A 22157-nucleotide genomic window follows, 5' to 3' on the forward strand; every position below is an offset into this window, starting at 1 on the left:
TTCACAGCCAGAGTAGAAAGGGAGAAAATACTTAATGAAGAAGCAGAGTAGTAGGTGAGGGTTTAGAGATTCCCTACTCTCCCTTCCTCTCTCCAAGTTCCTGACAAGATGTTCCCAGATGGTCTTTTAGCTTAATCCTTTTGTGCCCAGCCAAGAATACACAAACGTGTTTCTTCATAGAACTTGAATAAAATTTAAAGCAAAGTGTTTTTGGAGGATCTAGATCTATTTGCCTCTATCTATGAAATTAATATTGTTTAACCTCCAAAGGGACCTCTTTCAGAAGCCACTGTTGTGCTTGATTAGGCTGCACTCAACGGCTGGCAGTGTAACTCCCCGCAGTGAGAGGTCAGGATCAGAACAGTCACCTTTTGACCACTGTATATAAAAAAGGCAAAGCTACATATAGACCTACTGGGTTTCTCCTATTTTCTATATTTCTTTATGATCCTTAGTTTTTAAATGGCATCTTTTTCCTCTTTTTTAATGTAGCCACAGAAGCAAATGTGGTCCAAAAAACCCTCAAAATGCCTGAAAATTAAATTGTGAAGGAACCTAGATCCATAAAACACAGTAACAATTCACTGTCAGAACAGCAAACCCCCCAAGAAGCCAATTCTAAATTGCTGTGGATGCAAAGTAAGTGCCGCCATGTCCTTGCTGATATCCAGGCATTTGGCTAACTCCATAAGCACTTTTTCCCATGCTCTGTCCCTTGTACGTACTAAGATTTGATAGGAAAGGGAAGAGGAAATTTCCTGGTTTGAAATCCCAAGCCTAGAGCCCAGAAGAGGAACAGGAAGGATTAATGTGGCCACTGGGATGTGTGATCATCAGTGCCCATTAGCTCTTACTTTTAGAACCAAGTCTTCCATATCTTGCTAAAATAAAAGGAATTACATTACTTATATTTAATGATGCTGTCCAGCAGATAATATGCAAAATATCATTTCAGTGAATTCCTTTTAATTTATTTTCTGTGCTGCTTTGTGGTGTTCTTACTCTCTTTTCTATTTGGTTGTTTTCATGTTAAATTCTAATGTGGGTTTCAGATGTTTTACATGACAACATTTGATTAAAATTCAATGCAAGTAAATATAGGGTGCTGTACAGAAAAAAATGTAGTCATATAAACCTATATATATCTGTAAGGAAGATCAAGTTAATCCCAATTTTAAACCTCTTGTCTGCTCTGAGCAAAGTCTTGGTTCTGTAACATTGAAAGCCAATTTAGTGGTTTTAAATGATTCCTTCCATTTCTCCTGTTAAGTAAATCCTGATGATCAAGATGGATGTCAAAAGGGCCAGAGCACTAGTATTCCTCATGTTTAAAAAGATCCATTAAGCTCTTCCTTCTATTGTTAATAACTAAAGAAGCCCCACTTACAGTTGAACAATATTTCATAGTCCCAAGGCATTTCATAGATATCTCACTTGGAGCTAAGATTAAACTATGAAACTACAGAGACCAGATATTATTATACCCATTTTAGAGATAAGGAAACTAAAGCACCAAGTTTAGTTATTTGCATCAAAGAATCTTGGCTAATGAGTCAAGACTAAAAGTCAGTTTCTGATTTCCCTTCCAATATCCTTCCCTATATGTTAACTCTCCCTACTGGCTGGGTCACATCTTTTTTTTTTTTTTTGGTTAATGTTTATTTATTTTTGATAGAGACGGAGTGTGAGTGGGGTGGAGGGGGGAGAGAGAAAGAGAGAGGGAGAGGGAGGGAGGGAGGGAGAGGGAGAGAGAGAAGACATAGAATCTGAAGCAGGCTCCAGGCTGTCAGCACAGAGCCTGATGTGGGGCTTGAACTCATGGACCATGAGATCATGACCTGAGCTGAAGTCAGACGCTTAACTGACTGAGCCACCCAGGCACCCATGGGTCACATCTTATTTAACTTTCTCCCCACAACTCTCCCTGAGAGATGCTCTAGAGTTCCTCTCATTTAAGAGAACCACTTAGTGGCTGATTTCTGTCAATGTAATAATTTCACTTCGTATTACTGGCCGGCAAGAAATGTTCCCAGCAGCTAAATTTTCAGATAAATGTTCAAGTTGTGATCATTATGACATTAAAGTCACAGGTTAATTCTAAGCCTTTCCAGAGACATTAGCAAAACCTTTAGTTCTGAAGAGACATGTAATTTAATCCTTCTCTTTTAGTCACAATAACTAAATGAAATCAAGATATGATTTATGAGGTGTAAGAAGGCAGTTTATGATTTTCCAACTGTTGGTTTACTCAGATGTCTCTGGCACATTTTCTGCAGACCTATTCATGAAAGGGTAAAGAAGCCAATTACTGTAACTGAAAATTTTCAAACTACACAATAGCTATAAATTGAACTAAAATGACGTGAATGCTTTTGGCTGATTACAACCACTATTTTTAAACTCAGCTTAAAGATGTTAACAGTGATGATAAAAACAACAACAACAACAGTATTAACACATACGGAGCTCTGTGCTACACACTCAGCTAAGAGCTTCATATACATCATTTCATTCTCACATCGACTCTAGCAGATCACTACCAGTGTTCCCCCTGTATTCTAGATAAGGGGCCAAGGCTGAGAAAGAGGAAATAACTTGCCCAAGATCACACAGTTGTTAAGCAGCAGAGCTGGGATTAGAACTCAGGACTGGCTGACTCCAAATCTTGAGCTCTTATTGAACTCTTCCATGTTTGCCTCTTAATTAGAGCTGAAGTCATAGATGCAAACTTGTATAAAACTTTAAAATGTAGAAGGTCTCCTATACTAGAGATACCATGTTGTGGATAGTTCTGTCATACACAGAAGTGTGTTATTACCCACTCTTTCAGTACGGATTCTAATCAACTTTAATTTCTCTATTTTAGTCTAGCTGATGCCTGAAAAATTACAATAAGTAAAGAAGTTGCGGGAGAGATGAGGTAATTGTCTTCAAATTGGTTTGTGGGTTCCTGGCAAACAATGAGTAACAAGCTACTGGACTGTCTGTGTGCTGAGGAAGTACGGGGGTTGGTTAAATTCCCTCAGAATGGTTCAACTCCTTTACAATTGTCCAGATGGCACAGTCATTTCTTCAAAAACAAACAAAAAGCCCCAAACAAACAAGAAGAAAAATGACTTTTTAAGTCTGCCTTGGGCTGCATAGTCAAGATATGAGGCAACTTCAAATCTGGATTCCATTACCTTAAACAAAATAAATACCAATTTTTAAATATTTATAAACACAACTAATACGATTATGTTAAAAACAACTACATTCATCTTTATTTAAATGAGAACTGCCAATATTACAGCTGCTACATATAAAGGTGCTGGCAGAAGATCTCGTTTCTGTTAGATGTTGCTTCAGGTAAGAGGGACATGGAAAAGCCCACTGTCACATTATTTTAATATTTTATTTATTTATTTAAAAAAATTTTTTTTCAACGTTTTTTATTTATTTTTGGGACAGAGAGAGACAGAGCATGAATGGGGGAGGGGCAGAGAGAGAGGGAGACACAGAATCGGAAACAGGCTCCAGGCTCTGAGCCATCAGCCCAGAGCCTGACGCGGGGCTCGAACTCACGGACCGCGAGATCGTGACCTGGCTGAGTCGGACGCTTAACCGACTGCGCCACCCAGGCGCCCCTATTTTAATATTTTAAAAAGAAACTTGTTAACTTGCAGATGTGCTGTCTACCAGGACTGAATGGAAGATCATTTATAGGTTACTATAAATATCAAGAGTCATAAAAGAAATGCAAGTTGATAATTTAGGCTTTAGATAACCTGCTGTTATTTAAACTAGGGCGAGTAGGGTCGCCTGGGTGGCACAGTCGGTTAAGCGTCCGACTTCAGCTCAGGTCACGATCTCGCGGTCCGTGAGTTCGAGCCCCGCGTGGGGCTCTGGGCTGATGGCTCAGAGCCTGGAGCCTGTTTCCGATTCTGTGTCTCCCTCTCTCTCTGCCCCTCCCCCGTTCATGCTCTGTCTCTCTGTCTCAAAAATAAATAAACGTTAAAAAAAAATTAAAAAAAAAATAAACTAGGGCGAGTAAAGCAAATGACCACACACACACACACACACACACACACACACACACACACACACACACATTTGCAGGTAGAGCTGGCATAATTTAAGATCACTAAATTATGCAGACTGGCGATGATGCTTTATTAATCTTTCAAAATTATAAGCAGTTGTTACCGGTTCTATATCACTTCAGGTTTCTAAAAAAAAAAGAGGCAGGTATAGGTATAAATATAGATTCGATTTATCATGTATTCTGGGTAGCCTCTCATAGAATTTAGGTTTTTAAATATGTATATGCATAAGTGGTATATATAATATACACACGTGTATTTATCAGTCACATGTGCTGAGAAGACAGACTGACATGAGGGACAATGAATTTCACAGCATTTCTTCTTCTAATTTGATTTTATAATATATGAAAGGATATCCCTCAGGAACAGAGAAAGAGAACACTATTACCACCCTTTGAGTATGTGGACATGTTCTTTGCTTAACGGTGACATGTGCAGAATCAAGTTAATGCTGACAACTCCCTGGGAGCAGTTTATTCATTACAGCATATTAACCGATCTGTGTCACAGATGTAAAGATATTAAAATATCACTTTTGGAGGAAATCCTGTATTAAGTTTCTCAGAAGACCATGTCTCTGCTAATAGACTAGATAATAATTTTATTATTTTAAAATTGAAGGACGTCTGGTGCCAGGCAAAGTTGTAATAAGCTCACTTCAACCTAACTCTCCTGCTGCTTACAATAAAAAACTCGAGAGAGAAAATACAAAAAAAAAAGGCCTGAGGGCTCTAAAAAGCAAACAAGAACAATGTAGACTGGGGAGGAGAGTCGAACTTGCAGATAGGACTGCTACGGTGGTGTTTCTCAATTTGTTTCGTTTTTCCTCTTTTCTCTCACAACTTTGACTTGAAAGTGAGTCTTGGGTTGTGGTGCACAGTGATGGCAAGAACAGTCAAATGTCCTTATGTCTGGGAATTAAGGCCTCTGTGATTTCAAGAGTGTAGGAAAACCTGCTGTCTTTTATACTTTTTTTTTTGTCTCCTGGTTTTGCCCCAAGGGTGGCTACAGTGTGTGTGTACGCGGGGGATGGGGGCAGGTCCTACAGTGGCTGTGCTGTGTTAGCAGCGTCAAAGCATTTAAGACTTTAGCAGGTATTATAACTGCTATTATATGTTTCATGAGGTAAGGTAAACGTGCTTAAAATGAGTAGAGATATAGAAGTTCTCAGAAGAGAAACAGAAACCATAGAAAAGAACCAAATAAAAATTTTAGAACCGGAAAATTCAATAGAAATTATCTAATATGAAGAACAGAGAAGAAAAAAGAAAATAGGAAAAAAGAAACAAAAAAAAGAATGGAGTCTCTGGGATCTGTGGAATAATATAACAAGTTTAATGCTGGTGTCCAAAAAAGATTGGTGCAGAAAAACATTTAAAGAAATAATAGCTTAAAAGTTCCCAAATTTAGTTTTAGAAAGCATACAGTTACAGAGTTAAGGAGGCCAGAAAACCTCAAACAGGATAAATTCAAAGAAATCAAGCCCAGACACATTATAATCAACCTATAGAAAACCAAATATCAAGAAAAAAATCTTGAAAGCACCTAGAGAAAATCAACACGTTACATATACAGAAACAATGACTGTGATTACCGTGGATTTCTCATCAGAAAGCACAGAGGGAAGAAAACAGTGGAACAAAAAGTCTAAAGACCCCACTGGAAAAAACTATTAGAAGTAATGAAGTCAGTAACATTTCAAGATAAAAAATATATAAAAATGTGTATGTGTTATGTTTCTATACACTAAAAATGAAAGCAGCAAAAAGAGCAATCAAGAAAACAATCTCATTTACAAATGCATACAAAAGAATAAAGTACCCAGGAATAAATTTAACCAAGGAGGTAAAAGACCTGTATATCGTAAACTATAAGACACTGATGAAAAAAACTGAAGATGATGCAAATAAATGGAAAGATATTCCATGCTCACAGACTGGACGGATTAATATTATTAAAATTCCGTAATCCCCAAAGCAATCTGCAGATTCAATGCAATTCCTATCAAAATTCCAATGACATTTTCACAGAACAAATAATCCTCAAATTTGTATGGGACTACAAAAGACCCCGAACAGCCAAAGCAATCCTGAGAAAGGAGAACAAAGCCAGAAGTATCAGGGTCCCTGATTTCAAACTATACTACAAAACTACAGTAATGAAAACAGTATGGCATTGGCATAAAAACAGGCACATACATCAATGGAATAGAATAAAAACCCCACACATATATGTTCAAGTAACGTTCAACAAAGGAGGCAAGAATATACAATCGGGAAATGATAGTCTTTTTAGTAAATTGTGTTGGAAAAATTGGACAGCTACGTGCAAAAGAATGAAACTAAACCACTATCTTACACCATGTAAAAATCAATTCAAAACAGAGTAGACTTCGATGTAAGACCTGATATTATTAAATTCCTGGAAGAAAACATAGCCGGTAAGCTCCTTGATATCAGTCTTAGTGATGTCTCTTTTGATCTGACTCCAGAAACAAGTGAAACAAGAACAAAAATAAACAAAGGCCTAACTACATCAAGCTAGAAAGTTTCTGCACAATGAAGGAAATCATCAACAAACTAAAAAAACAACCTACTGAATGGGAGAAGACATTTGTCAATGATATGTCCAATCAGGGGTTAATAGCCAAAATACATAAAAACTCTTATAATTTCACAAAAAAGCAAATAATCTTTTTATGATATGGGCAGAGGATCTGAATAGACATTTTCCTAAGAAGACATACAGATGGCCAACAGGCATATGAAAAGATCCTCACCATCACTAATCATCGGGGTAATGAAAATCAAAACCACAATGAGATATCACTTCACACCGTGGGAATGGTTATTATCAAAAAGACAAGAAATGACTAGTGTTAGTGATGATGTGGAGAAAAGGGAACCTTTGTCCACTGTTAGTGGGAATGTAAATTGGTGCAGCCACTATGGAAAACAGCATGAAGGTTTTCAAAAAGTTAGAGCTACCATTTGGGGCATCTGGGTGGTTCATGGTCTCATGCTTTCTAAGTTCAAGCCCCACGTCAGGCTCTGCACTGACAGCATGGAGCCTGCTTGGGATTCTCTCTCTTTGCTCCCTCCCCCAACTCACGCTCTCTCTCTCTCTCTTCTCTCTCAAAATATATAAATAAACTTTTAAAAAAAGTTAGAGCTACCATATATATACACACACCCCACCCACACACTGGAATACTATTCAGCCAGTAAAATGAATGAAATCTTGCTACTTGTGACAACATGGATAGACCTGGAGGGCTATTACGCAAAGTGAAATAAATCAAGCAGAGAAAGACAAATATCATATAATTTTACTTATATGTGGGATCTAAAAAACAAAACAAAATAAAACCTAGACTCATAGATACAGAGAATAGGCTGGCAGCTGCAGAAGGCAGGGAGGTTGGGAGGGCCCTAATGGGTGAAGGAAATTAAGAAGTACAAACTTCCAGTTATAAAATAAATTAAGTAATGGGGGTATAATATACAGCTTGGGGAATATATTCAACAAAACTGGATTAACTTTGTAAGGTGACAGATGGTAACGACTTACTATGGTGACCATTTCACAATGTAAACAAATGTCGAATCACTATGTTTTTATACCTGAAACTAATACTGTATGCCAATTATATCTCAATAAATAGAGTATAAATATGGCAGAAAGATGTAATATGTTATCTCTTTCATTTTTAACTTATGATGGCTTTAACTTTTCCTGGATCTTTCTTAGAAAGTTAGCTTCATGATGACACCCCTTTTCATCCTTCCAATCATGACACTGCAATGACTTTCACTTTAGAATCCAGAAATGAAACTGGCCACCTCAACTTTTCTCCTCCCCCTGAATGTTAACATTATAGGCATTCTTATCTTTCTCTTTTTTCTTACCCACATGATTACAGGGCTTCAAAAGAATCCTGAACATGGAACAGAACAGTCTTGTCTTTAGGATGGAAAAGTGCTACAACAAGTGTTCCTAGCTTACTAAATTGATAATGGGACTTGTACAGTTCACTCAAAGGGACCAATTTAAAACAGAAATTCCCTGGGGGGCGCCTGGGTGGCGGAGTCGGTTAAGCGTCCGACTTCAGCCAGGTCACGATCTCACGGTCCGTGAGTTTGAGCCCCGTGTCAGGCTCTGGGCTGATGGCTCAGAGCCTGGAGCCTGCTTCCAATTCTGTGTCTCCCTCTCTCTCTGCCCCTCCCCCATTCATGCTCTGTCTCTCTCTGTCCCAAAAATAAATAAACGTTGAAAAAAAAAATTAAAAAAAAAAAAACAAATTCCCTGGATCAGCTTTAAAAAATAACTTCATTAATATTTAATAAAATTTATGCATTTAAAACACTGAATAAACGAATTAGTGCTCCACTAGAATGTCAAAAGAAAATCTGCATCTTTAAGACAAGTCAGAATACATTTTATTCTTATAGGGTACTCACAGAAGTCAACTCCCTGAGTTGACCTGAGTATAAATATTTTTAGAAAGGTGAGTATGGGAAGATGAATTCCAAATTAGAGAATAATGAAGCTTTAGAACTGGAATGGACCTTGTTAGTATCTATTATAATCACCACATTTTACAAATAAGAAAACAGAAACTCGAGAAAGTAAATTGCCTGGTTAAGATCACCCTGCTAATTACTGGCAAAGCTAATATTAAATTCCTGGTTCCCAGTTTGGTAATCTTTTTGCTGTATAATCATAATAGCTAAAGCAGTAGAAGTGAACATTTATTCGGGCCTACTAGCTGCTTGACTCAATGTTAAGTACTTTCATGAATTACCTATTTTCAGTTTTACAACTGCCCTATAGATAGGTATACATCTTGTAAATAACAGAGCTAGAATTAAAACTTAGGTTTGTCATAATACCAAGAGAGGCAGTACTGTGTAGTCATATCACGACACATTTAACATACAAAAATCCACCAGTTAAAACATTACAGAGGGAACCATTTGCATATCCTGGCCTGGACAATGAAGGCTGACAGAGAATTGTGGATTCACGTCTTTCTCTTTACGCCAGGGATCCACTGAGAGACCAGACTTAACAAGTCCAATAAATCTTGTTTTGAATTTTAGTTCTGCTTATTGCTATGTCTGTAATCGTGGACAAATTACTTAACTTCTGCACACTTTAGTTTCCTCTTCTTTAAGATGGGATTATATACAGCATTTCATATAGAGTTGTTACAAGGATTAAATGAGAAAATACATTTAAAGAAATTAGTACACTGGCACAGAATGAACATCTAATAAATGCTAGTTGCTTCTTTAATTTTTTTAGCTATCATATTTTAACTACTTACTTTCTGATAAAATTCATTACAAAAATTTTTTTTAACGTTTATTTATTTTTGAGAGAGACAGAGACAGAATGCTAGTGGGTTAGGGGCAGAGAGAGAGGGAGACACAGAATCTAAAGCAGGCTCCAGGTTCCGAGCTGTCAGCGCAGAGCCCAACGCAGGGCTCGAACTCATGGGCCGTGAGATCATGACCTGAGCTGAAGTCGGATGCTTAACCAACTGAGCCACCCAGGCGCCCCATGATAAAATTTGTTTTTAAGAAATGTGATAATTTATATTGATAATTCTTTTTTGGGGTAATGTAAATGTCCAAGTAGACACATTTTGTGTAAAGAAAGGCACCTACAAGAATATTATACAAAGGATGCTCCTTAGAAGGTATGTAAACCTTTTTCCTCCCACATAGGACCCCCTGTAGAGAACTGGCCCATCATCTTCACTCTAAGCTTCATCTACAGAATTTGGGTTCCATGTTGGTCTACATACAAGGATTTTTAATTTTTTTTTTAATTCTTAACATTATTTTTAAGATTTTATTTTTAAGCAATCTCTAAACCCAGCACAGGGCTCAAACTCACAACCCTGAGATCAAGAGTCACATGCTCCACTGACTAAGCCAGCCAGGCACCCCCAAGGAGTTTTTTAAACAAAAAATACTTCATTATTTCAACCTAAGAACTGATTATAATTCAAATGCACAGCTTTGATATGAGCCCTGATAATTTCACTGAATTCAGTATCAGTATCTCGTAGTAGAGGCCACTGAAGCTACCAGCCTATAAGCAACTATGGCTGAAAGAACTTAAGGAGTGCCTTGGAATTAAGACTTATTTTCCCATTCCTGCACATAGTTTTGGCCAATGCTAAGCAGACTCCCAAACAGGTATCAGGTATATAGGCATGAGTCCTTGAATCACATGAGACATCAATCACAGTACCATTCCCATCTTCAGTGCCCCTGATGGACCTATTGTATTTCCTATTGTATTATGTACTCAGTAAATGAGAACGTGTTTGAGGAAGGGATGTAGTGGTTACTGGCAAATGTTTAAAAACTGGCTCTCAGAGCAGGAGAGCTGACTGACAGCATTTGCCCATCTATGTAGCTAAATATTCTCACCATAGCCGATTTAAACTACCAGTGGTTTAACAACTATCTTTCAAAGTTCCTAAAAACTTTAACGATTGGCTCTTGCAAGCCAGTCTGAGCTAGTTCCAGCAGCACATCAATGGAGAGAAGGCTAGGATGCAGTCTAGGAGGTAACCCTAGGTTGTTCTTCCTTAGCAACTGGCTAGTTACCCTTTTCCAAAGTAGAGGACTTGTACTACACTTGAGCAAGAGCCAAGGGCTCCTCTGACCCTACTTCCTTGGCCTGAAATGAATCCTAATCCTCACACCTGCCATCTACTCTCCAGGAGCCTGCTGCGTAAAATGGTTCTCCTTTATGCTAAGAACAAACCAGCTTGACTTCCAGATTGGACAAATTCTCCAAATGCCTCACTGCTGGCTTCCATCTGCTAGATGGGACCACCTGATAGCAATAAAAATGCCTGATTTATACCTGAGCTTGCTAGGACCTTCTTCCAGTACTGAATCTTAGATGGCCAGCTACCCATTCCAGTTCTCCAGCCAAATCTCCGATTCTACCTCAACACAGGGAAAAAGTCTCTATACTCTGACCCCGTTTCCATTAGCCCTTGTTACTATCAGCGATTATGTTTTAAATCCAAACCCCTGATCGCTTCCTACTCTTAAAAGGCAACAAGCTTCAGAAGTTCAATATAATTATTATAATGTAGGAGGATGCTCTCTGGTTGTAAGAAAGGTATGGATGGAGAAACAAGAGCCAATTGGCAAATACCACTAATAAATGTGTTTCTTATACACGTATAAACATCTTTAAATGATCTTACCTTACTCATAAACTTTCTCAAATACATTTAATATAATGCTGTTACAGCAAGATGATTAGATCAAAAGAATACCAAAACAATAAACTTCATTTTCTAAGGGTTTTTTTTTTTCTTTCATCCAATGGACTTTCTGTTTACAACAGCCCCTTTTCCTCTTGTTTTGTTTTCAACCTGAACAGCTGCATTAATATGGAAAGCATACCCAGGGGCCATTAATACGAAAAAAAGCTTTACTTCCCAATCACTGGAAATTCTTAAGCATTTCTATAGGCCAGAAAGAACCCCTGTTTCATTCAGCTCTTGAAAAAAGAAATGAATATTCAGAGGCACGGTAAGAACACTGGGACTAAACCTTGATACATTTCAAACATTTACTTAAACATGATTCAGCTGTGGGACGTGAACTTTACATATTTACATATTCCGCAGAGAAAAGGAGTCTCGTCTGGTCTGCCAGCTGTTTTCTGTTTGATCAAGCTTGATACGTTGGGAATAAAACTCACTATGTAGTAGTAGTAGTTATTAGCACTTCAGTAAAGCTGAAGACTCTTACCTGTACATTTGTAATCAGAGGCTACCCCTTTAAGCACAGCGTCAAAAATGGATATTTCCACTCTCTGCTTTCTGTGGTGACAACTTAGAAGCAAGGAAGGCTGGGACACAATAAAGTACAAAAAAGGTTCCAGCTGCAAGTCACCGGCTCCTCTTCGTCCAGGCTGCCGAACGATAGTTATACCAAGTGCCTGTCTAGCAGATGACCTCGTGGATGCATGAAGGCTTTCGAGAGAGATGACCCCTATTTTCTTCCCCGAAGGAAAAGATACGCTGCTGCTCAAGAGATCTTCTGCTGTTACGGTAGAAATACATGGCTGGCTGGGCTTAGCAACATCTGAATCAACTTCTGGGAGATTTAATGAACTCTTGCCTGGTTTTTCATCATCCTTATGTTCTTGGGATTTTGATTTGGGTATGGCCGTACAGGAATAGGTCATTAGTGAGATTCTACTTGCGGTAATAAATACGTCAAAGGGAATAAAATTGAGATTTTTTACAATTGATGACTGGCGTGAGGGACGGGCGATGCGATGCTGACTGGTACCGCTGTGCTGCTCTATTTGTACTATTCTGATCTTAACGCTGTCACTGCCAATTCCACTATCCTGAGCACCACTGTACCGAGATGAGGTTTCAGCCACGTTTCCGTCAAACGTATCCATTTTTTTCTGTTCTTGCTTAGAGATCTGTAAGGAAAAATAAAATATTTTAAACTAGTTACATCCCAAGTGTTATTATATAAAGGACATTATATAAATATGTTGTTCAAATGGCTCCAGTATTACCTATATCAGAGTAATCCTAAAAATCAAGTAACCATTCAAAAAATTATTCATATTAAAATGCCGAGGAAATACTTGAGAAAAAGCATCAAATGTGCATTTCTATTATTAACATACACCTTGGAGTATATTTTGAGTCAGACTTCCTGTCTCTGGACTAATACTAACAGTAGTATGGATTTAAAAATGCCTCTTTAAAGAATATATTAGTATTCTTGACAGTGATTTTTTTTCAAGTAGTGTAATAAACTCGTATTGCCAAATCATGATTACTATCGGTTGAAATTCTATTTTAGGTAGAAGTAGCTTATATTGTTTACCCTTGTCATTATAGAATTAATTTATAAGTTTTTGGATAGGAGGAAAGAGAGGGAAAAGTCAGCAGTCTTAAATTATGAAGGAAAAGAAAAGTAAAATAAAGTGTATTTTATTAAAAATGAAGTTCATTTTTCCCTACAATAGGACTTGAACCAAGAGTATACATAAGTGATGAAGCAAAATACAAGTAAGTAAAGCCCCTGAAGGTGGATTCTTCTTTTGTGCACTAAAGGCTACTTATTCTCAAAAATTTCCATCCACCACTCCCTGTGTGGAGAACAAAGGACAATTTGGTGGCAGCGGCAGTTCCCATCACTGTGGCAGCACAGCACCGAGATCTCTAGTTTGCTCCTCTGCTCCCCTTTCTTAGGTCCTGCCAACCATCAGTTTGTGAGATGCTACTCGAGACCTAGATGTTTCATTTGCTTTTTTATCCAAGTAACACAGATTCATTAAAGAAGCCATGGACAATCTGAGGAAAAACCCAAATCCTACCGACTATCACTTATCACCAAACATGACCAATGGTAATATTTTAGTGTACTTCCTTTCAGTATTTTTTTCTCCACCTGTACAAAGGTCCCCCCTGCCTTCGGTCCCCTTATGGTTATGATCATACCATAGAGACAAAGTATATCCCAGTTTTTAAAAATGCTAATATACTCTTCATAAATGCAGTTTTAAAAGGCTGCATAATATTTCATTTAGTGTTAGGAACATTTGTTCAACCATTTTCATATCATTGAACATTCCAGGTTAAAAAAAATTTTTTTTTAATGTTTATTTATTTTTGAGAGAGACAGAGACAGAATGCAAGTGGGTTAGGGGCAGAGAGAGAGGGAGACACAGAATCCAAAGCGGGCTCCAGGCTCCGAGCTGTCAGCACAGAGCCTAATGTGGGGCTCGAACTCATGAGCTGTGAGACCATGAACTGAGCCGAAGTCAGAGGCTAGACCGACTGAGCCACCCAGGCGCCCCAGAACATTCCAGTTTTTAATTTTTGTCAATAAACATGTGTGGAAAAACACTTAGTATTTCCTTAGAAAAGGCTCTTAAAAGTGGAATTACTACGTAAATGGTATAAAAACGTTTAAGGTTACTGAATATTATCAACACCCTTCCAAAAAGGCTACATTAATTTATATTAGCACCAGCAATGGAAAAATACTCCCTAATGTACTGGGTATCGCTTATCATTTCTTAGGCTTCTTTAATTTAATTGATAAATATAGTATCATTTTTCCACATGGTACAAATTATTATGAGTTGCTTACGAAAATGTTGAAGGCTGTTAACTAATTCAAGACAGTGATATAAGAGACACTAGAATTTTATTTTATTTTTTTCATTAGAATTTAAAAATATTTCTTGCAAGTTGATTTTAAAATAGCTGAAGGAGACATATTGTTATCAAAGTCCAACAAGAACTATCTGAAGCAAAAACAACTTAACCCTGTTCTTTTTTTTTTTTAATTTTTTTTTAACGTTTATTTGTTTTTGAGACAGAGAGAGACAGAGCATGAACGGGGGGGGGGGGGAGCAGAGAGAGAGGGAGACACAGAATCGGAAGCAGGCTCCAGGCTCTGAGCCATCAGCCCAGAGCCCGACGCGGGGCTCGAACTCAGGGACCACGAGATCATGACCTGAAGTCGGACGCTTAACCGACTGAGCCACCCAGGCACCCCTTAACCCTGTTCTTTGAAGATATCATGTACTCTTAAGCCATTCTATCTGTGTGGTGCTCTTTCCTGCCTGGAGAGGCCCTTCTGAGCTCCTGGTAGCTGGCAAACATTTAGCTATCCATCAAGACTCAGAACAAATGACACTTGTCTGAGAATTATTCTCTCATTCTTTTTCTGCTTGGTGATCCTAGCACTTTACACATACTTCGATTTTTTCTCCTAAAATGTTCTGTGGTGGCAGTATTAGATAGTGTTAAAATATTTATAGGCTTTAGAGGCAGATGGCTGTGGGGTCAAGTCCAATACCTTCTGACTGTAGGATTCTGGACAAGGTACAAACCTCTCTAAGGCTACATAACCTCATCTGTAAAATAGGGATATTAAATTTGACCTCAAAGGGTTTGAAGATTCAATGAGCTAATTTGCCTACAGAAGTCAGCATAATGTCTGGTATACAGTAAGCACCTAATAATGGGCAGCTGCCATATGCCTGTCTCTTTTACCAGGTAAAGGACTGTTGGAGGGACTCGGCCATGTCACTTGGCTTCTATTTATCACTAAGGATTAGTGCAGAGCCTGACATGCTGAAGAGAAGATCCAGAAATGTTTGAGGATATGTTAGTTTCTGACAGAATAAGAAATGAAAAAAATTGCTCTGCAGACTAGAAATACATGATTGTTAGTATATAAACACGTGGACACAGACCTCCCCATATACTGTTCTCTTTAAGGTCTTTCCAAATATATTCATGGGCTCTTTCCTGATCTGCACTCTACCTTGGGAGCTGACCACACTTCGCGCAATCCTCATAGTCTCTGCTGGGTCCTCAACCTCACGCTGGGGACATTCACATCCAACCAACAAAGTTGCTGCAGCACTAAATGAGTTAATGTGTTCAACACACACAGCAGCATGCAATTAAGGGTAAGTTAAAAAAAAGAAGTCCCCTTCTTTGCGAAGACTTCCTCAACCCTGCCAGATGGTGCCAGTCTTACCAGCTTTTGCAATTTTGTAACAAACTAATATTATCTTAGCACTTTTCACACTGTGTTCTGTCTCAGAGCAATTCAATGTAAGCGACTGAAAATAAAAAAAATAAGATACCACTCACTGAGTACGTTTGTTATTTGCCAAATGTTAGCACACACGTACATTTTCTATACCAAGTGTTACAACCCTTTGAAGGAGTACCGTTATCCCCATTTCACAGCTGAGGAACCTGAGGCTTAAAGGGATTGATCAATAGATGTAAGGTCAGTCAGATATTAGGCAATGGGTAAGAGGGAACGCCATTCGTATTCCTAGCACACATGATATTCCTTGTAACATAGTAGAGCTTAACAATTGTGTGCTGGCTAAATAAACAAAGGAGCATATTTAACATAAAAATTCAGTAAAATAAAGAGCAAGGCAATTACCAAATGATAACTTAATTTTAAAGCTTTTAGTTATCCCTATTATAAAAATTTCAAATATACACCAGATCTATTACCAACTAGGAATTCTCAAATAATATGTGAAAAAAGCAGTCTAGGACTTAGTGCCCACGTTTTGAGGCATCACAAACTAAATATCTGTATACAACGTAATAAAGAAATAATAAAGAATCCCTTTAGGCTGAGTTCCGTGGAACACCCAAATCCAGAAGTCAACTATTTTTATTCTCTCAGTCAGGAAAGGCGAACACAGTTAACTACATGAGACTACTTTCTATGAATAGAGCATTACATTTTCTGATTTACAGATTTGTTATTTAAAGTCTAGTCTCTCCTTCCTTAAAGTAAATTAAGTGTTCCCCAACAGTGTTAACATGACAAAATAAACCTCCCATAGGTAAAGATATTTAGTGTTCAGCCCTATTTCGTGTTGAGATTGCCACATTAGGCTCTAGTGAATGTCAGGTAGCCTGATCTTGAGATATAAATAATCAGCAAGGGCAGGATGGCAGCTATCAGCTTGGGTCATGCAGGTTACTGAACAGAAGTCAGATGGTAACTAATTCTAGTCACTACTGAGCAGAATGGAATTTGAACCAATGACCCAGAGATGAAAGACTCTGACTCTCACTGGCAAAAAAAAAAAAAGTACAACTTTCTCAGTACTAGGAAACTAAATTCTTAAAACTGGGTTAAAAGCCAAGATTTCCTCCATTTTTCTAAGTTTCCACACTATTTGTAGCAATGAAATAAATAAGCTGATGATTTTTGAGACATATTTAAAAATCCATTGGTTTGTCACCAGTTCACTGCAGATTTATCTATTATACTAAAGAGTATCTGGCCTGCTCTTGAGAAGTTTTATAATTAATTATGTGTGCTAAGCCCTAAACTTGGGCATCAATTTACTATTCCTTTGTGGAAAGAGAAAAGTTCAACATGCAATAACTCTGAAAATAACTTTTGCTTTATTATTGTCTGAGGGGACTAATAATTTAAGTTGTCAAAAAACAGCAATATCTGCTTGCTGTTAGTGAATGCAGCAGCAACATGGATCTCTGGGCAGTGCTGTTACATCAGCTCTCCCACTCTTTACCTAACTCATTTAAAATGGACAATAAAAGTTTTCTTTAATTAGCTACTGGTGTGCATTAACATGATCATGATTAAACCATAAAAACCAACTGTACATTACTCTGGTCCCCTCTTCCATGTGTTTTGAATTATTCTGTTTGAAAATGTACTTTGCGTCCCTTTTAAAAGTTCGACCTTCTGCTTTCAGAGAATTAAATGCATATTACTGTAGTGAAGAAGATAATGTTTCAGACCTCCAGGCATATATTAAACACACTGGCAGCACTTGAGACAAAATGCTTTACTTATTAGATACTTCCTATTCTAAACAGTGTCATCAAAGGCTAAAAACAAAATCCATATAAAAGCTGCACAATGCTTCCACACAGAACCCGTGCCAAAATCCCTGTACTTTCCAACTAATGAGGAAAGGATGTGTACTCTTAACATATGAATGTAAGATTTTCCAAGCATTCACTTTAGGAAACTGGGCTATTGATTCCATATGGGTTATGTTAAATGAAACTGTATTGGTAAAATAACCTTTAAGATATCTGGCATGATAACTATAATTAAACAATATTTAAAAGACTAAAACAAAAGGGAATTTGGTTCCACAATGGCTAATTAAAATAAAATGAAAAAACACAGCCATGCCATCTATCAAGATAAATTGTTATTGTTTAAGAACTATTTAAATACTGTTAAAATATACTTTTAGATAAAATCTGAAAGAGCTGGAAAAATATTTGTGGCTGAAAAATGGATAGTTTGGTGAAGTAAAAAGTATAGGACTCTGAAATTTTATGCGGAGATAACAGCTTTAAAGCTTTGAGCACAACCAGATGGTGCTTAAATCAGAGGAATTCTACGGTTTCACTATCAATGGGTTTCAATACGAGAAGATTTTCGATAGCTAGGAAAACACATCAAGTTGATAGTTTACTTCTTAGATCATTTCAGCGCATTTTCCCATCCTTTCCCAGCTGGCCGTGGCACACACCCTAGCCACCCAGGGAAAGGTGCTGAAAGCTGTACTGGGAGCTGGCGAGCTGGAGCCAATTCCTTCTTTTAATACATGGAGATAGGTAAGTTTACTAGCTCACCCTGGAGTCTGGCGAGAGCCACAGTATCTCAGGAGCAGGGGCTAAAGCCATACTTGAGTATGTGACAATACCAAAGAATGTGTTAAAATAATTTGAAATGACATTAATTAGATGTTCTTCAGTAGCATTTGGGAGCACAGAAAGATAAGCTTGACTGAAACTTCTGGTTTGGCCATATCAACGTTTTTATGGGCACATTCAAAAGTCAGCCTCATTAATAAAAATGCTTCAAATAAATGGATATTTACATTGTTAAAGAAAAATATGTAGAAACCAACCTCTTGAGAATTAGCAAGATCTCAAACAAACACATTTTGTGCTCTGATGGATGACCAAAAAAAAAGGGCAATTCAGCATCTATTCCAACGCTTTGTCATTTTAAGGAAACCTTCTTAACCATACACCAAGCACAGATATATCTACGTATTTTCCCACCTTCCTATTGTAATTATGGTTCTGTAACAGCAATGCAGAAGTAATATTTCCACCACGCGACAGTCATACTTTAACCTTCATCACAATATCTTTTGCCGATCGGAAGATCATTTTTCACATCTTATAAATTATGGAAAATCAAGTGTGAAACCACAAAACCAAAGTGACAATCACTATCGGTATATCACTGTGACATTTACTCTAATTTTACTATCCCTGCTAAAATGTAGTAGTGTCTTCAAAGAAGCAAAGATCTTACACAAAGTCAAATACAATACAAAATCAGTTACAGTATTTTAATGGCTTCACATACTGGCATTACAAAGAATTTTTACAAGCTTGAGAAAATTATGTGCCTCACTGTCTAAACATTTGCAAACATACTCTTCTAGCTGCATCTTCTGGAAGTTTGGTTTTTGGGATGGGGTGGGGTACTGCTGCTGGGAGAAGGTCGTTGTATACTTTTAACCCCAAAACAGCCTACTTTGGAAGTTTTACATAAATAGCAAATTGTCGTAACTATTGGCAATACTTAATTTCTGCTGGGTGAATTAATTTAATCAAGAAAACAAAGTTTATCTTTAAGTCTCAAATTTTCAGTGATGTCGGCATTGTACTTAATAAACTTGTTATCACTTTATGCATGAATTACCATAAGAGCTCAGTGATGTGCTAGGTAAAATTTAAGCACAAGAAATTAACTAAAACATTATAAAGAATAAATTACCTTCTTTATGAAACATCTCCTTAACTGTCACCAATCCATGTTATTTTTAACTTAAAAACCAAACTTGAACAAGCACTGGGTACTACAGATACACAGTGTTAGAAAAGAGGGCTTTTTAGATTTTATTTCTCTAAGCCAAATGTTATACCAGATTCCACATAATATAATTGTTCCCAGTTGGACGGCAAAAAAAAGTTTTCACAATACTGCAGTAATTATGCAAAAGAGCAGAACTAATGATACCCATCACTGCTTAACAAATAGAATGGTAAAGAGTACTACAGTTTCAAGTTTTCCCTTTCATGAAGTTACTTTTCCGGCTCTTTGAAGTAACAGTATGAGGCCACTACAGCCTGCTAAGTGTCAGTTCACATATTCACATTTCAAGACCAGGGCTAAATGCAACAAAAGCAGCATGGTGATAGTTCAGGCAAGGTTGTGTTTTACTATATAGTCCATGTTTGGTCTATTGTTCTAATTAAAGTTGTAAAGTACAAAAACGGACCAGTTCTAAGTGCCAAACGCCCTATATAAGACCTTGGTTATTATCAGTGTGTTTCAATATGGTAAGCCAAACAAACAAACAAACAAACAAACAAAAAGTCTACACACCAACCTCTCCACACAAGTTCAAATCATACTTCTTGAGATTTTATCTGCAGTGTTGACCTTTAGACTTTTGTGTCTGTCTGTCCTTTTTATACATACATGACTTCATAGCATAAGCTTATTTTCAGGAGCTTCTAAATTCATGAAAAAAATTAGTCCCAGGTGAAACTTTGCATACAAGTTCTCATTCTCTCTCCCTCTCTCTCTATGTCTGTCACATATAAAATTAGAACAGGTTGGTCATTTTTGTTCAAGGAGACTAGATCTAGTTGATTTATACTAACTTCTGAACTTACGTTTGACTTGTTTGCTTTTTGTAATGATTCAGTTTTTAAAAAATAAAACTTAACACATTGTGGGAACTTGGATCTTTATCAAAACAGATGCCTCTACGTTAGAAAAAACACCCTGCTTTGAAATGACCACGATGTTAATTCTTAAAAAGTGGCTACTGTGTGTACCAGGTAACTACCTCTCATACTGATGAAATCCAAGGTTCATACCACTAATGTCAATGTGGAAACCATTTTGTCTCATGGCTGCTTAAAGATTTTCAATAGGATTAAATCAGCTGCAAGTCCTTATTATATCAGGGTTTACAATTGTGTCTGAGCTGGAGTCTGTTTCTCATAGAATTTTACTCAGAGACGGACTTAGATTGGCTCCTTAGAGCTAGTCTGATTTTACTAGAAACAACTGTATCACATCAGCCACTCTCATAAACTTGCCGTAAGATTGAATCAGCCCTGACCCTGAAGCAGATGAAAGTTTACCGAGCCTATGCATTCTCTGTAAGAGTCACAGAAAAGTTTGCATGTAGTTTCTGCAGAAGGGCAGAAGTAGAATATGCTTATTAACTATTCCAGTTGTCCTTTGCCTTGCAACTCTGAACCTGATAAGAGTTCTGATAAGAAAACTATAGGTGAACTTGGTGAAATTTCTATTGATGAAAATACAAACTCTTGATTATTTTATCCTTCAAATCGCATATAGTCCTTTAAGGAAACTATGAAGGGTTTATGGAAGTGATGCAAGAGCATGCTCTTAAAACTAATCTTCCCCTCATTTTCAGTACAACTTAAAAACAATGAAAAGGGTTTAAGTATATCCATAATTAACTTTATCCAATAGCTGGTTTTCATTGCCAAACAGAAAATAGTTGACAAAAATATTGAGCTGATTTTCATTATCATATATTCTATTTATTAAATCTAAACAAATCTGGTTCGGTTAACTGTAGATTCTCTTCAAAGTAAACCTGAATCTCAGTAGTCTCCACTACTTAGCTGATTTTATTGAAATCCATCAAGACATAGAATAGAGGTTCACTTACTAACTTTTATTGGCTACCCTTTAACTTCATGATAGCAGATCAAATCCAAACTGAACTAAAGCTACATATTGATTCTGTTTGTCCTATGTTATCAATACCTTAATGATGCAATGGACAATGGACTTGAAATGCAAAATGGTCAAGATGTTAGAGAAAAACATTTGCTTATGCCCTGCAGCCAATTCTTCTTTTCCATTAGAAGAACTTTGTTCTGTGCTGCTACTCCATAAAAATCATCACTAAAATGACCTTCCACACAAACTGCTTTGATCATAACCTCTCCTTTAATCCCTAGGAATTTGAAGTATTCTCTAAACCAAGTAAATACTGTATTCCTAACAATAGTTGGGGTCAGCTGGCCCTACACCATCAGTTAATTTTCATATCCTTATATGTCCTAAGTAATATTTGCTGTTCTAAGAAAACAACTTACTGTATATTAATGAAGGTAATCCAACATATATCTTAAGGATATTCTTGACCATGTGGAACTGTCTGCATAAAAGTTTAGAAGTTAAAAAAAGAAAATGTTAGATTACCTCCTCCCAAATATCAAGCATCATCTCTACAAACATTAAAGTAGGAAGCAAGTCTGGAAACTCAGGAGAAAACTTTCTCAAAAAACTTTTAAATTTTTCATAAATTTTAATCATAGCAGCTATAAGAGTACTAACTGATCTTATCACAATGTCTCTCGTTAATACTAAATTTCAGAAAATCATATTCATAACAGTTTACCAAATTAGCATCATTAAAGAGGAGTGTTCTTAGTAT

General features: G+C 37.1%; 1 protein-coding gene across 7 annotated transcripts in view; it reads right to left on the bottom strand.

The window, feature by feature from the left end:
• Window positions 1–22157, bottom strand: part of VPS13B (vacuolar protein sorting 13 homolog B) — a 794855-nt gene that overhangs the window by 195703 nt on the left and 576995 nt on the right. For all 7 annotated transcript variants that reach the window (XM_053208413.1, XM_053208414.1, XM_053208412.1 and 4 more), the window contains exon 34: window positions 11879–12566. In XM_053208413.1, coding sequence (XP_053064388.1) covers window positions 11879–12566 — 688 coding nt within the window. The remainder of the gene's footprint in view (window positions 1–11878; window positions 12567–22157) is intronic.

Source organism: Acinonyx jubatus, chromosome F2 (genome assembly GCF_027475565.1).
Source record: "Acinonyx jubatus isolate Ajub_Pintada_27869175 chromosome F2, VMU_Ajub_asm_v1.0, whole genome shotgun sequence".
NCBI classification, from domain to species: Eukaryota; Metazoa; Chordata; class Mammalia; order Carnivora; family Felidae; genus Acinonyx; species Acinonyx jubatus.